Source organism: Heterodontus francisci, chromosome 26, assembly GCF_036365525.1.
Source record: "Heterodontus francisci isolate sHetFra1 chromosome 26, sHetFra1.hap1, whole genome shotgun sequence".
NCBI classification, from domain to species: Eukaryota; Metazoa; Chordata; class Chondrichthyes; order Heterodontiformes; family Heterodontidae; genus Heterodontus; species Heterodontus francisci.
In genome coordinates this window covers 15561428-15578615 of record NC_090396.1, presented here as the reverse complement: position 1 = coordinate 15578615, position 17188 = coordinate 15561428, and the positions used below count along the sequence as shown (strand labels likewise).

The following is a 17188-nucleotide window of genomic DNA, read 5'->3' as shown; positions in this document are numbered from 1 at the left end:
GCTAACAATGGGCACTTAAACAGTTGAAGTGTTTCATTGCACACGACTGACATCCCTTGAGTACAGAACTCACACAAAAAGTAGTGGCGGGCACAGGAGGGGCTGCCATATGATGGTACAGCAAAGGAAATGTTACTCTGTTTGGGCCACTGACCTGAATGAATGTCCAGTATATATGGAAAATGAAGAAGGCAGCTTATTCTTACTGTTTGGTTTTGGATGGCCAAGTGTCAGTCGGCTCTGAGGAACCTTGCTGCTGTTGAGTGCTTCCTCAGTGCTGTCCAGTCCAGGGATGTCTTGCAAAGAGAAGTATGCCTCCCCTTCCAGATCATCACTGAGCAGTGTATCATGATCAAATACAGTGATGAGTAGGCAGGCACCCTCGCTCCGACACTGCTCCGGAGTAACATTGCTGAAGACAATTCACACAAAAAGACAATTATTACTCCCCTGCTCAGGCACGGAGACAAAAATCCAACCTGGAGTGCGCCTGTTGGAGTTATTAGTAGTAGGGAAAATACTGGAATCTATTATTAGGGACAAGGTAACAACATACTTGGTTAATCACAATTTGATTAGGCACAGTCAACACAGTTTTATGAAAGGAAAATCATGCTTGACCAATTTATTAAGAATTTTATGAGGATATAATTAGCAGGGTAGATAAGGGAAACCAGTGGATGTAGTATATTTGGATTTTGAGATGGCATTTGATAAGGTGCCACACCTAGTGAGAAGGAGGAACTGTATTCTAGTGAGAAGGAGGAACTGTATGAAATCAGTATAAGTAGGGAAATGATGTTAGGGAAATTGATGGGATTGAAGGCCGATAAATCCCCAGGGCCTGATAATCTACATCCCATGTACTTAAGGAACTGGCCATAGAAATAGTAGATGCATTGCTGGTCATTTTTCAAAAGTCTATAGACTCTGGAACAGTTACAACGGATTGGAGGGTAGCTAATGTAATCCCACTATTTAAAAAAGGAGGTAGAGAGAAAATGGAATTTTCGACCGGTTAGCCTGACATCAGTAGTAGGGAAAATGCTAGAGTCCATTCTAAAAGATGTAACAGCAGAGCACTTGGAAAACAATGACAAGATCGGACAAAGTCAACATGGATTTATGAAGGGGAAATCATGCTTGACAAATCTACTGGAATTTTTTGAGGATGTAACTGGTAGAATAGATCAGGGAGAACCAGTGGATGTGGTGTATTTGGACTTTCAGAAGGCTTTCGATAAGGTCCCACATAAGAGATTAGCGTGAAAAATTAAAGCACATGGGATTGGGGGTAAGGCACTGACATGGATAGAGAACTGGTTGGCAGACAGGAAACAAAGAGTAGGAATAAACGGGTCTTTTTCCAAGTGGCAGGCAGTGACTAGTGGCGTACCGCAGGGATCAGTGCTAGGACCTCAGCTATTCACAATATATATTAATGATATAGATGAGGGGATTAAATGTAATATATCCAAGTTTGCAGATGACACAAAGCTGGGTGGGGGTGTGAGCTGTGAGGAGGATGCAGAGAAGCTCCAGTGTGATTTGGACAGGTTGAGTGAGTGGGCAAATACATGGCAGATGCAGTATAATGTGGATAAATGTGAGGTTATCCACTTTGGTGGCAAAAACAGAAAGGCATATTATCTGAACAGCGATAGATTGGGAAAGGGGGAAGTGCATCGAGACCTGGGTGCACCAGTCACTGAAAGTAAGCGTGCAGGCAGTTAAGAAGGCAAATGGTATGTTGGCCTTCATAGCGAGAGGATTCGAGTACAGCAAAGGAGGGTGTGCAGCGAAGGTTCACCAGACTGATTCCTGGGATGGCAGGACTGATGTATGAAGAGAGATTGGGTCAATTAGGCTTGTATTCGCTAGAGTTTAGAAGAATGAGAGGGGATCTCATAGAAACCTACAAAATTCTAACAGGACTGGACAGACCAGATGCAGGAAGGATGTTCCCGATGGCAGGAGAGTCCAGGACCAGGGGTCACAGTCTAAGGATAAGGGGTAAGCCATTTAGAACTGAGATGAGGAGAGATTTCATCACCCAGAGAGTGGTGAACCTGTGGAATTCTCTACCACGGAAAGCAGTTGAAGCCAAATCATTAAATATATTCAAGAAAGAGTTAGATATAGTTCTTGGGGCTAATGAGATCAAGGGATACAGGGAGAAAGCGGGAACAGGTTACTGAGTTTAGATGATCAGCCATGATCGTATTGAATGGCGGAGTAGGCTCGAAGGACCGAATGGCCTACTCCTGCTCCGATTTTTCTATGTTTCTATAAGGCAAAGAAACTAGCCAGACAGGTTTTCTTAGGTTTAAAGAAAAAACTCGAATTCAGTTAACGCCTACGGATACCCTACACGCTCACGCTAGCATGCATATGCGATACACAAATGCAGATAGAGACAGAAAAGAGAAAAAATAAAGTGGAAAAGTTTGAGGCAATAACTGAAGATGGTTTTGGTTACTGTTCTTTGAGCTTGCTGTAAAGTCCTTGATTGTAGGTAGGTCTTGATTTTCATTGGGCCCAGTATTCTTCTTAAACCTGTTCGATGCAGGAGACTTTTCTCTCTTGAACTTCATGTGTCCTCAGTGGGTCCAGAGGCTTGTGAGAAAGAGATGGAAGCAGACAGTAGAGGTCTTCTCACTCCAGGAGCAAACAGTCTTTCTCTGCTCAAAAACTCTGTGGCTAATTCAAAAAACCCTGGACCAGCCAGTTAGTCATGTGACCAGCTGGTTTAACCAGTCCTGGCTTTTGTGGATTGTATCACCTTAGCAGCCTCTGGAATGGTCTTCCTTACACCTTCAATGTCTGGTGATCAAAATCCATTGTGGGTTGAATGTGTCAGGGAATGGTCCTTTTGTTTCCACAAGCACTGTCTGTTAGTGTGAAAATGTTTTTCAGCTAAGTGTCTGGCAGCCCTTGTAACAGGCCTTCTCTTCTTCCCAGCAAGTTTTAAATAAATGTTCATATGACAAAATTAATATGCCTCATTCTTGGCAGATGGGGGCCTGCATCTACAGGGCAGATTGAGAAAGTGGTTAATAGGGCATAGGGGATCCTGGGAGGCACAGAGTACAAAAGTGAGGAAGTTACGATGAACCTTTATAAAACTCTGTTTTGGTCTCAACTGGAGTGTTGCATCCAAATGGCATTGGAGAGGTACAGAAAACATTCACAAGAATGATTCCGTGGATGAGGGACTTCAGTTAGGAGGATAGATTGGAGAAGCTGCATGTTGTTCCCCTCAGAGAAGAGAAGGTTGAGAGGAGATTGGATAGAGGTGTTCAAAATCACAAGGGGTCTAGACAGAGTAGATAGAGAAAAACTGTTCCCATTGGCGGAAGGGTCGCGAACCAGAGGACATAGATTTAAAGTGATTGGCAAAAGTACCAGAGGTGACATGAAGAAAACCTTTCTTTTACGTAGCAAGTCGTTAGGGTCTGGAATGCACTGACTGAGCGTGTGGTGCAGGCAGATTAAATCATGGCTTTTAATAATTATTTGAAGAGAAAAGATTTGCATGGGAAAAGGCAGTGGGACTAGCTGAGCTGCTCTCAGCGAGCTGGCACACAGACACGATGGGCCGAATGGCCGCCTTCTGTGCTGTAACCATTTCAAGTACCTGAACTCGAAGACTTCGTCGAAGAGTGGGTTGAGGTCATTATCCTTGCGTTGAGTTGTTTTGCTCTCTACAAGTGGGAAGATATGTTTAGGTTCCAGAGTCAGCTCCACAAAAGGATCACTAGTACCTGCACAGGGACAGTTAGAATGGGAATGAGGAAGAGATTCATAAAGTGTAATGACACGAGCAACTCATCTCCTCAGTCACAAACAGCAGCTCCTTTCTTACCATTGGAATCTAGTGGGAAGAGATTAACAGCATTTAGGATTTCAACATGGAGCCTTTTTACTTGATTGTCGTAAAAGACTTTTATAGTCACTGCACCGTACTTGGAACATTCATCAGTGATCTTTAAAAAAAAAAGAGGAGGAACCATTAAGTGAAAATGGGGTTATTTAATCTTTTATTTTTCAAGATCAGGAATATTAAAAAATAATTTGCATTTATATAGCACCTTTCAAGTCCTCAAGACGTCCCAAAGTGCTTCACAGCCAATTAATTATTTCTGAATGCAGTCACTGTTATATAGGTAAGCGTGGCAGCCAATTTATGCACAACAAGGTCCCACAAAGAGCAATGAGAAATAATCAGTTCTGCTGGTGTTGGTTGAGCAATAAAATGTTGGCCACAACCCCTAGAGAACTTCCTTCATTTTTCAATAATGCCATGGACAAGTTTACATCCACCTGAAAGGGCAGATGGACCTTGATTTAACATCTCCTTTGAAAGACGGCCACCTCTGACAATACAGCAGTCCCTCAGTTCTGCACAGGAATGTCAGCCTGTTTAATGTGCTCAAGCCTCTGGCGTGAGTCTTGAACTTTGGTCCTTCTGAGGAAATCCAACACTTTACATATGCATCAAACAGTCCTAGGACATCTGCTACTCCTTAAGAGTTATTCAAAATATCAACACAAGACAAACCATTTTCAATTTTAACACTAAACATTATTTATGAATATTTATGAGAAGCCTTGATCTGTTTGAATGGCAGAACAGACTTGATGGGCCGAATGGCCGGTTCCTATTTCCTATCTTCCTAGGACGATAAAAAAGTAGTTCAATACATGTATTTTGTTCCATCCAACACTCCCAGGACAGGTTAGATATTGAGCAAGGATCCCTGTACACTGTCTCATCAATGTATCTCAGCTTCATTATCAGAAGTTTGCTCCCTGCTGTGGCACCCTTGTCACCTGTGTATTTTCTCCTCATCTAACCTCCGGCCCCTTTGAATGAGATTCCCAATTGGTCCCAAATGTTTTACTATGGGTTTCTCTCCACTCAGAGCTGAGATGAGACTGCCCAAGCTCATTTCATTCCATTTTGCCAACAGACAGAAGAGGATCCAATCCCACGAGTGTGTTGGATTCAAAGGCTGCTTCAGGTAATAGCAGGTCAGTGTCTTCCCCATTCAAAGAATTATATGGCACTGAAGGAGGCCATTTGGCCCTTTATGCCTGTTCTGGCACTTTGAAAGAACATTCCAATTGGTCTCACTTCCTTCTCTTTCTCCATAGCCCTGTAACTGTTTCCTTTGCGAGTATTTATCCAATTCCCTTTTGCAATTTATCATTACCACACAAACCAGTCCCATAAAAATGAATATCTTGCTATGAAATCAATACAGATCATTCATAAAATTGAAAAATTATTGAAGGGATTATTATGCTCACACCTGTTATATCTGCTGTGTGCTAAATGCAAATTTCACCTTAAAATAAAATGGACAAAGCTGCTGCAGGCAAATTGTTCACTGTGGTAAAGTGTTCAGACTGAGGGGTCACAAGTTAAAACTAAAGTAATTCAGACTGAGGGGCGGGGGGGGTGGTGGGGGGCTGGGGGGGAAGGAACAGCCTTTTCACCCAAAGTGTTGTAGGGAATGAAACTGAAGTGAACATTGTAAATGGAGCCAAGAGACAATTGGATGTGTTTCTGAAGAAAGGGATGTGGTGGATAGGGACTGAGGGATATGGTGGAAAGGGATTGTGGGGTAAGGCGGGAAGAGATTTCGGATTATGGTGAGAATGAAGTGGGATATGACGGGAAGCAATTGAAGGGGTGTGGTGAAAACAGGCCCAGATTAATTTCTACTCCCTTTTGTTGAAATCCTTCCATGAATTGGCATCTCTTCATCTTTATAATCTCTTCCAGCTCGACAACATTGTCCCAAACGTTTTATTCCTCTGACTCTGGTGTATATCTCCCACCCTTCAGCTCACCATTGGCAGCTCTGCCTTCAACCTCCTAGGCTCCATGCTCTTGAATTCCTGCCCAAACTTCTCCACCTCAACATCACCACCCTCCCTCCCCCCGCCCCTCTTTAAGACCACCTTAAAAGCCACATCCTTGACCAAACTTTTGGTTCTCTTTCGTATTGACTGCTTTGGATTGGCATCCATTTTCTGTCCTCTCATATCTCTGAAGCACCTGGGGACATTACAGTTGTTGTGATTGGCGATTAATGGCAATCAATGTCATGAGCTATAAACATAAATAAATCACAAAGTACATTGCTAGAACCTACACTCTGTGCTTGCAAATTCTCCTAATTAACAATAGCATTGTGTTTGATTACTAATCTTTTGACATAATTTAATACCATCTTGGCTTTCACCCAGAGTTGATGATACCTCTACTCTATTTGTTCGACTTTAACACCTCAGTTAGTATTGGATTCGCTGACAGTATACACTGCAGACCTGTTGTTGGATCTTCTTTGCACAAAACTTCTGGATCAGCTCGTGAGTGCTCGCTGCTTGCAGAGTCAAATGAGCCTTCAGAGCCTGAAATAAAAGAAATAGAGAAAAAAAATTACAGCAAAGAGTGAAAAAAACCGAGCAGACAACCAAATCCCAACATAAGTCAAAAACGAGAAGAGCAAAGTACCGCAAATGCTGGAAATCTGAAATTAAAACAGAAAATGCTAGAAATACTCAGCAGGTCCAACAGCATCTGTGGAGAGAGAAAGAGAGTTAATGTTTCAGGCTGATGACACTTCGTCAGAACGGGGAGTACTTTGCGATGTAACAGCTTTGAAACCAGGTAGGGAAAGGGGAAGAGGGCAGAAAAGAACAAAAGGGAAGGTCTGTGATAGGGTAGAAGGCAAAGAGATTAAATGACAAAAGGAATGATGGTGAAAAGCAAAGAGAAATAGTAATGAGACAAGTAAAGGAACAAAAAGATGTATCTAGAGGAGGTGTAAATGTGAAAAGTAGAATCAACACCAACAGCTGCTGTCCAAAAAGAAAAAGAAAAAAATTGGGCCAGAGGTTATGATCTGAAATTGTTGATCTCAATGTTGAGGCTGTAAAGTGCTTGAAAATGAGAAGATTAGGAGTAAGAAGGGGAGTCAGGGAGAGATGAGGAATAAGTTACTGGGGAAGAACAAGGGAGAGTACAAATGGTGTCAAGAAAAAAATTATGTTTCTGGAGAGTAAGGGGATTTGGGGGTCTGGTGAGAAGGGATTGAGTATATGGTGGGAAGGAGTCAGATATAGTGAAAAGGAATGGGTAAAGAAGAGATTGGGGGATCTGGTAGGCAATGACAAGCCAGAGGTGCATGGTGAAATGGGACTAAGAGACACAGTGAGAAGTGGCTGAACGGTTAGGGCGAGAGGTTGAGCAGTTCAGTTGATCTTACCTTTGTTACTAAAAGAATCTTATGTTATTGTGAATGGTTGAATTTCTGGCATGCGCTGAAATAATTGGCTTCAGCTGGACATGGGAGGTATGCTACAAATTGGTCGTAGTGCCCCTGGGCCATCAAAGGGAAATATCAACTAGGGTTTTCTACTCCTGATCACTGTCCAGTGACCTCTGCTGGATAGAATGTGAATATGTATGAGGCCATGATTGGACTGGCTGTGATGCTCCACATGGTCAGAAAGCCTGTTGACACTGACGGTGTAGGTTCACACATGGCCACTTGGGCAAGCTACCGAAGAATGGCCAACGCCCCAATGAGTCAGGTCAGGAGGAAGAAGATGGAAAAAAGGGCTATTTGTATGTAAGTGTAGCTGTATGTAGAAAAATATAGATGGTGTGTCGTATTGAATATATTTGCGAATCGCCTACATTTGTATCTGAATGGAATTTTTGGTGACTATATGTCAATGCTGTGTACATGTAAGTGGTACACGGGAATGCGCAGTATGTTCAAGTATGTTATATATGTGAGTACGGTGTATGTGTGACTGTGATGAATTTGTGTGGTGTAAGTGTACACGTGTGTGGTGATGTGTGAGTGCATTGTACTTGTTCGGTGTGAGTGTACATGGGTGTGGTGTGCATGCAAGTGCGGTATTTCTGTCTGAGTGCACTCCATTTTAAAATAATGGAAATGTAAGCTATCCACACTTAGTTCATTGGCACCAAGTCCAGCTGCTGTTGCTGCAGAAGGTCAGATCCATGTGGTTTTATAAAAGGTAGTGCATGCCATAGTTGGACCATTAATGTAATAAGTGTTGTCTAATAGAAGTTGCTGACTAGCCAACACTGTTTTAGTCACATGCACCACTTTTAGTGAAAAACGCCTACAGGTAAATGTACTTCACGTAGATTTACTTAACAAACATCTACAGCCATTCAGTAACCAAGGAAATAAAGCAGTCACAACAATCAAAAACAATACTTTGCTTTTAGTCTTACCATTTTGCCAACGAACGCACAAAAAGGTTAAAGTTTGCATACATATACAGTGTGAATGAGTATTGAGATCACATAATCAATGACTTATGTACTTTTTATTTATTAATCAGAAATGCAACTAGTCACATCTGAATTGTATTGGACAACATTGCAAGAACTGAAGTGAAGCCAGGAAGTAAATGGTATGCTAAAATAAAAGCAAAATACTGCGAATGCTGGAAATTTGAAATAAAAACAAAGTGCTGGAAATACTCAGCAAGTCTGGCAGCACCTGTGGAGAGAGAAGCAGAGTTTACGTTTCATCAGGTTCTGATGAAAGGTCACAGACCTGAAACATGAACTCTGTTTCTCTTTCCAGAGATGCTGCCAGACCTGCTTAGTATTTCGAGTACTTTCTGTTTTTATTAGTAGATTGAGTTTGAGACCAACAAAAAAACTGGTTGCCAAAATGTTCAGTGATTATTTCCCCTCTCCCCACCCACTACCTAAGAGCAAGGGGACTTTTCTACCACAACATGGGTACAGTGGCTCTCTGAGTCTTGGACGGTTTAGCACCACCACAGCCTACAGTGATCAATGTAGTAAAGCAGCTCCATCCACTCTCAAACAAATCAGCTTAGTTCGAATCATCCTATCTCCTCTCTCCGCCAGAACAGGAGGACTCACTGCATGGGGAAGAGAACTTGAGCTTTAAGTTAAAATAAAGTCCCGACCATGGTTAATCCCAGAGAGAAGAATGCAGATCAGTGAGACACCAAGGTAGGACTGCTTGCCTCATACTACAGCTAACCCTTCCTCTGTAATTTTTACCTGTGTAAATTCATTGTTGAGTCTGGATGCTGGACTACAGTAAGGCTGTGGGGGCAGCTGTGTTAAATGAGCAACTGAGCATCCAGTAGTGTATATGAGGAGGAGAAACTCACTGGGTAATTTTAACTTTGGGTGACAATGTTAAACGGGTGATGTTGAACCAGTCACTGTTATACATCTCTTCTCATTTTACATTTCCATTCACTATTTCCCCCACCCCCCCAAACCTACCCACGTTGTTGTTAGGAAAATTCTTAAGGGACTTTACAGTAAATGCTGGGAGAATGTTTCCCCTGGTTGGGGAATCTAGAACTACAGGTCACAGTCTCAGAATAAGGGGTCAGCCATTTAGGACTGAGATGAGAAGAATTTTCTTCCTCAAAGGGTCTATACCCCAGAGAGCTGTGAATGTTCAGTTGTTAAGGCTGAGATCAATCGATTTTTGGGTACCAAGCGAATCAAGGGCCATGCGGATAGTGTGGGAAAGTGGAGTTGAGGTAGATGATCAGCCATGATCTTATTGAATGGTGAAGCAGGCTTGAAGGGCTCAATGGCCTCCTGGTCGTATTTTTATGTTCTTTTGTAAGTGATTTGCTACTACATCCAGTGCATTATTATTGAATATTTCTGAGCTACACTGCTTGGTGAGTCACCACATTATAGGGTAAATTCACCAATCCCACACTCCTAGTGCTGGTTAGAGATATAGCTAAAACATGATAGGGCAGAATCTCCAGACCTTTGAATGCAGCTCTTTGCTGGGAGCATGAGAATATGGTGAGAATGGATCGAGGGATATGGTGAGAATCCTTATATTTGTACTTTTGAATCTACATGTCTATATATCTGTCCATATATTTGTGTCTATATGTGTATTTATATGCTCATATATAAATATAGCTGTATCAATATATTTACATATTTGTGAATCTGTTGCACTCCTGTGGCCTCACCTCGAAACTGGTGGTGTGTAGTTCATCCAGTGGCAAACCATTTCCCTCGGCATGGAAGCATTGCAGCAGATTCTGAAACAAAGAAACTCAGACAATATCAATAACTGAGTAAGGGTCTCTGAGCTGAGATGATAGCAGTTTGATGGAGTCGAACAACACACCTGCCCCTCCTCCATCCCCCGAGTCAAATCAACTCCTGAGTAATGGTCTCCAAGCTTTGGAACATGTAAAGTCCCATTGAAAGATTGTTAAACAATTTACTGGCTAATGATTGCGGAGGCACTGGCCATAATCTTCCAATCCTCCTTAGATACACAGGTGGTGCCGGAGGACTGGAGAATTGCAAATGTTACACTCATGTTGAAAAAAGGTGTAAGGATAATCCCAGCAAATGCAAGCAGTCAGCTTAACCTTGGTGATGGGAAAGCTTTTAGAAACGATAATCTAGGACAAAATTAACAGTCATTTGGACAAGTGTGGATGAATTAAGGAAAGCCAGCACGGAATTGCTAAAAACAAATCAAACTAACTGGATTGAGTTTTTTAATGAGGTAACAGAGAGAGTTGATGAGGGTAATGCAGTTGATGTGGTGTACATGGACTTCCAGGAAGCATTTGATAAATTGTCACATAATAGGCTTGCCAGCAAAGTTGAAGCCCTTGCAATAAAAAGGACAGTGACAGCATGGATATGAAGTTGGCTGAGTGACAGGGAACATAGAGTAGTGGTAAATGGTTGTTTTTCGGAATGGAGGAAGGTATGTAGTGAGGTTCCCCAGGGTTGGTACAAGGACTATTGCTTTTCTTGATATATGTTAAAGAGACTTAGGTGTACAGGGCACAATTTCGAAATTTGCAGGTGACACAAAACTTGGAAGTATTGTGAACTATGAGGAGGATAGTGATAAACTTCAAGAGGACACAGATAGGCTGGTGGAATGGGTGGACATGAGGCAGATGAAATTTAAAGCAGAAAAGTGTGACGTGATGCATTTTGGTAGGAGGAATGAGGAGAGGCAATATAAAACAAAGGGTGCAAAAATAAAGGGGCTGTAGCAACAGAGAGACCTGGGGGGTATGTGAATAAATTGTTGAAGGTGGCAGGGCAGGTTGAGAAAGTGGTTAATAAGGCATACAGGAGCCTGGGCTTTATAAATAGAGGAATAAAGTACAAAAATAAAAGTTGTAGAATGGTTAGTCTTCAGAAACAGGGGTACAAATGCGGATGAACCTTTTAAAACTCCAAGGGGTAATTCTACAAAATCTTATTCCCAGCAGGGGAGCTTTGCCATGTTTGGAATTCCAGCACCACTCCCTCTGATTTTTCAGCAGGGTAATTAATGCATGCTGGAATTCCTGACATGTATTCCGAGTGGATAAGCCTCCCCATTGTGAGCGCAGTCTCGTAAAATTATTCCCACAATCTTTAAACCTGATAAAACGTGACGACCACTCACACCATCTGTCTCATCTATATGGAGAAGAAATTTGCAGCACTGAGCACTAGTCTACACATTACACCTGCTCCAAATCAGTCAAATAATCTCACCTGCAAAGTGTAGTTTAGCTTCATATAAAACATCTGAGAAACACCACCCTGATGTGAAGTTGAGTAGATAATGTCAATTATGTCTGTCCAGAGGAAACCTAGAAGGCTGTGAGAAAAGAGTTAGAAAGTCAGGGACTGGGCGATGCAATGAATTTCAAAGCTAGGATTTAGGCTTGAATCCAACCTAGAATAATGGATGACAGTATCTGAGGTAGTGGAAATTTGAAACTCTCTTCCTCAAAAAGCTGGTGAGGCTAGTTCAACTGAAAATTCCAAAACTGAGATAAAATAGAATTTTAGGGTATTGAGAGTTATGGAACCAAAGTGGATGGGTGGAGTTGATATACAGATCATCCATGATTGAATTGAATAGTGAAACAGGCTGGAGGAGTTGAATGGCCACAAGGGTGGTTGGTGGGGGAAATAGAGTATATACTGGTGTGGGTAGGAGGTGTGCTTCTGAATTGGGGTTGAGGAGTTGTTGGAGCAGGCTAGAGAGCAGAAAGAGAATGAAGAGAGAAGCTAAATTAAATTGACATTGAGAGGAAAGAACAAATAACTAAGGAATAACATAATGTTTGATATTCTGATTAATATTTCTGCCCGTGAACATGTCATTCCCTACTTGCAGCATGCACCAAAGATTGAGGGGAGCACCAACCAGTGGTGGGGCACTCTTCCCCCTCCCCAACCCTCCCCTCTAAAAATGAAGACCCAGACTATGGAAGGACGATGAAATTAGCCAATATCAGCTCACTATCAGCAAATATAACTTGCATTTATATACTGCCTTTAACACAGTAAAACATCCCAAAGCACTTCACAGGACACTGAGCCACAAAGAGATGACCAAAAGCTTCGTTGAAAAGGTAGGTTTTAAGGAGCATCTTAGAGGAGGAGAAAGAGGCAGAGAGGTTTAGGGAGGGAATTCCAGAGCTTAAGGCCCAGGCAGCTGAAGGCACGGCTGCCAATGGTGGAACAAAGAAAACTGTGGAGCACAAGAGGCCAGAATTGGAGCAGCGCAGGTAAGTTGGAGGACTGTAGGGCTGGAGAAGGTTACAGAAATAGGGAGGGGGCAAGGCAACGGAAAGATTTGAAAACAAGAATTACCTGGCACCAAAGACAATCAGCAGGACCAGCAGTGAATGCAGACATTAACTAGTGGTCCTACAGGTTGAATTTGGAGCCAGGTAATAAGCTGGCACCAATCCCACCTAACCAGCATCTATTGATTACCCTGTTAAAACTTAATGGCCAGCCTGCTCCCTTCACCCATAATTACTTTACAAGCAGAATGTGCAATGGTTTCCTATATTTAGGTTGGGTTAGTCCACTGTGCACTGTTTTGATACCAATTTTTAGCATCCTGCATAGTATTTCTATGCACTAACATTAATAGATAGCAAGTCACACTGATTCCTGGTTCTGAAACTCCACCATGTTTAAGGCAGGTTATTGATGTTTTGTGGTGTGAGCCTTTACCAGAACTGAAGACTGAGATGATCCATCACTCTGCAGCACTATTGAAGTTACACACCTGATATAACCAACATTTTGTCTTTCCAGCTACTTACTGATCTGCTGTGTATTTCCAATAGTTTGTGTTTATTTCAGATTTGAAATTCTTTTCTTGTTACTGAATGATTTACTGAGTGTGTGACTGACCTCTGAAAATTTTCTTGTACCAGGTTGGTATTCATGTATGCAAACTCAGTCTCCAGAAAGTTCATTAGCGGAACAACCATCTAAAGTAATAGAAACAACTATGTTTAAGTTAGTATAACAGATCTGAGGTGGAAAAGGTTCACATTTGAAAGCTAAATTACCCTTAAACATGTCCAATATATTTTTCACACTTCCCTCGTCTCTCCAGCAGGTAGAATGGTACAGATTGTACAATCCTCAGCTACACTGGGCAACATAAATTATCTGTTTCATTGTGGTCCTCTATAGCAATCTTTTAACTAATTTACATGAGATGTTCCTGGTGTTCATAGTTCTTTTCTCTTATGCAATGGAGTCAAATGTACTCCGCTATTCTCACTAAAATTAGTGTCAAAATAGTAGGCTAGAATAATTGATGAAATTTTCTGTTGGAGTGTTTCTAAATTATCAGACTGCTCTACAGCCTTTTTTATTTATTTTATTTAGAGATACAGCACTGAAACAGGCCCTTCGGCCCACCGAGTCTGTGCTGACCAACAACCACCCATTTATACTAACCCTACAGTAATCCCATATTCCCTACCACCTACACACACTAGGGGCAATTTACAACAGCCAATTTACCTATCAACCTGCAAGTCTTTGGCTGTGGGAGGAAACCGGAGCACCCGGCGAAAACCCATGCAGTCACAGGGAGAACTTGCAAACTCCACACAGGCAGTACCCAGAATTGAACCCGGGTCCCTGGAGCTGTGAGGCTGCGGTGCTAACCACTGCGCCACTGTGCTGCCCTTGTAGGCTGAATATTGAGTTCAATAACTTCAGAGCATGACTGGCCTTTTTAAAATATTTTATTATTTAACCATGTGGCTGCTTTTCATGTCGTCAGAGCTGCTCGTTATTCCGCTATTAACAGTCTCTCTGGACTAATGCTTTGTCTTTCACCACAAGCATTAGCACACACTTTGCCTTTGTCCCAGGACAACTTTGGTATTTAATCTCTCCTGCCCTATCAAACACCTTCCCCTTTGTTCTCTCCCCCACCCCTCCCCTTCACTTGCTTAAAACCCAATTTTTTTCTAACCTTTGCCTGTTCTGATGAACGGTCACAGATCTCAAACATTAACTTCTCTCTCCACAGATGCTGCTAGACCTGCTGAGTATTTCCAGCACTTTTTGTTTTTATTTCAGATTTCCAGCATCTGCAGTATTTTGCTTTTATTATTACCCATTATTAAGACCGACTATTTTCAGCTTTTTAACAGCTCCTGACTTCACCTCTGCCCCCAGCTCATCTGCTGAAACCCTCAATCATGCATTTCTTACCTCTAAACTTGGCTATTCCAATGCTGTCCTGGCTGGCCTCCCATATTCTACCCTCCGTAAACTTGAGACCATACACAATGCTGCTGCCCATGTCCTTACTCACATTAAGTCCCGTTCACCCACCTGTCCTGTGTTTGCTGACCTACATTGACTCCCGGTTAAGCAAAGCCTCGATTTTGAAATTCTCAACCCTGTTTTCAAATCCCTCCATGGCCTCGCCCCTCCCTATCTCTGTAATCTCTTCCACTTCCATAACTTTCCGAGATATCTGCACTCCTCTAATCCTGGCCTCTTGAGCATCCCTGATGTTAGCTGCTCCACTGTTGATGGCCGTGCCTTCAGTTTCCCCATCCTAAACTCTGAAATTCCCTCCCTAAACCTCTCTGCCTCTCTTTCTTCCTTTAAGACACTTCTTAAAACCTACATCTTTGACCAAGCTTTTGGCCATCTGTGCTAATATCTCTTTATGTGGTTCGGTGCCAGATTTTGTTTTATAATGCTCTTGTTAAATGCTTGGGATGTTTTATTACATTAAGGGCTGTTGTTGTTGGCTTCCTTTGTTTGCCCATCTATCCTTCCTTACTCCTTTCCTCCTTCCAACCTTCTTTCCTTCCTTCCATCCACTCCTCTTCTTCCCATCCACCCTTCCATCCAACCTCCTGTTTCCTCTCTTCCTAATTACACAAACTTACACATCTAGTTCCAGTTAACTTAATCATCCATCTAATGATAATTAAACAACCAACCAATCCTAGCTAAGCAATCTGCTAATATAGAAGGTCAGTGGATTAACAGATAATGAATGCATGCTCCATGTGGTCTCCCAGATATTTCATTTATTCATATTTCTCCTTAATATTTTAACACTTTTCCCCCAGTTCTCTCCCATCTTTTCCACACTCATTGAGCACCATTTTATAGCTGACCCAAGTGGCCATTCTTGGTGTGAGAGTCTGGGAAACAAATAGCACCAGGCTATTCAACTGAGTGGCTATCCTTGTTGAGCGTGATCTTGTCTTTGCCTGATAATCATGCACCTTCCAGCAGGATTCGCAATATATCAATCAGGGCCCTTGACTGATTTCTTTCTTTATAACATAGGGGCACATAAGTTAATTGTAATATCCAAGTAAAGAAAGAGAGACTTGCATTTATATAGTGCCTGCCAAACATTCCAAAGTGCTTTACAGTATTTTTGAAGTGCAGTCACTGTTGTAATGTAGGAAATGCGGCAACCAATTTGCACACAGCAAGATCCCTCAAACAGCAATGAAATAGTGACCAGATCATCTGTTTTAGTGATTTTGGTTGAGGGATAAATATTGGCCCAGGACACTGGGGAGAAATTCCACTGCCCTTCTTCAAAATAGTGGTATGGAATCTTCGATGTCCACCTGAGAGTGCTTTAGTTTAACATCGCATCTGAAAGATAGCATCTCCGACAGTGCAGCACTCCCTCAGTACTGTAGTGGGAGCGTCAGACTAGATTTTGTACTCAAGTCTCTGGTGTGGAACTTGAACCCACAACCTTCTGACACAGAGGTGAGAGGGATACCACTGAGCCACAGCTGGCACCTGGGCTACAAGTCATTGTCAACCAGAGATAGAACTGTAGATCTGGGATCTTCAAGTTTGCTCACTCCATTTAAAAACTGAGCCACTGGGGAGTTACTTTTAAAGACATTCTGCCTCCATGTCAAAGAGTGTGCCAGTAAAATAATGTGAATTCTTTGGGTGGTGTTACTGATACTATACTTACATCATGCATTGGAATGGTGTGGCTGGAAGTTGACAGGTTGTGGATGTACTTCTTTATGTCGGCCTGCAGCTGATAAACACAAGACAGGAATAGGTTTAGATTTTGTATGTTCTTTCATCGTTAACTTGCATCAGTCAGAGATCTTTCGCCTTTAATGATCTCAGATTTAACAAATTCCAAATCTTGGACTGAAATGAAAAAGTTAAAGAAACCGCTGTAACAAGGTAACTGGCAAACAAATTATAACTGTATCAACTGGACAAACCAGCAACTGAACCCAAGCAACAGGGAAAACCAAAAACTGTCTTCTCTCTACTGGCCAAGGATAGTTGTAGAACCAGTTACATGGTTAGTCAATCACAATGCCAGACATTATGCTCTGGGTTTCACAGGTCAGTCAGCCTAAATCGAGGAGTTTAATCTGCTGTTTCACTTGACACAGGCTCCAAGGGAGATTTTCCATGGATCTTTTCTGTTCTCCTGTCATAATTCCAGTGGAATAAATGACAGGAATGGTCAGTTTTAGCCATTTACACCATTTCGCTGCTGGTTCCGTCTACCTTCAACCAAAGCTATGGAGTAAGATTGGGAGAATTCCACAGAAACTCCAGGTGTGGATGTTTAATCCTTGCTTATGTTTTATTTATTTTATTTATTTAGAGATACAGCACTGAAACAGGCCCTTCGGCCCACCGAGTCTGTGCTGACCAGCAACCACCCATTTATACTAACCCTACAGTAATCCCATATTCCCTATCACCTCCCTACACAAGGGCAATTTACAACGGCCAATTTACCTGTCACCTGCAAGTCTTTTGGATGTGGGAGGAAACCGGAGC

General features: G+C 42.2%; 1 protein-coding gene across 2 annotated transcripts in view; it reads right to left on the bottom strand.

Moving 5' to 3' along the window:
• unc13d (unc-13 homolog D (C. elegans)) overlaps positions 1-17188 on the bottom strand; it is a 308929-nt gene that overhangs the window by 4926 nt on the left and 286815 nt on the right. For both annotated transcript variants that reach the window (XM_068057836.1, XM_068057837.1), the window contains exons 24-31: positions 16350-16418; positions 13265-13344; positions 11600-11705; positions 10051-10122; positions 6340-6423; positions 3866-3986; positions 3638-3764; positions 207-412 (exon numbers count right to left, since the gene is read on the bottom strand). In XM_068057836.1, the coding sequence (XP_067913937.1) occupies positions 207-412; positions 3638-3764; positions 3866-3986; positions 6340-6423; positions 10051-10122; positions 11600-11705; positions 13265-13344; positions 16350-16418 (865 nt within the window). The remainder of the gene's footprint in view (positions 1-206; positions 413-3637; positions 3765-3865; positions 3987-6339; positions 6424-10050; positions 10123-11599; positions 11706-13264; positions 13345-16349; positions 16419-17188) is intronic.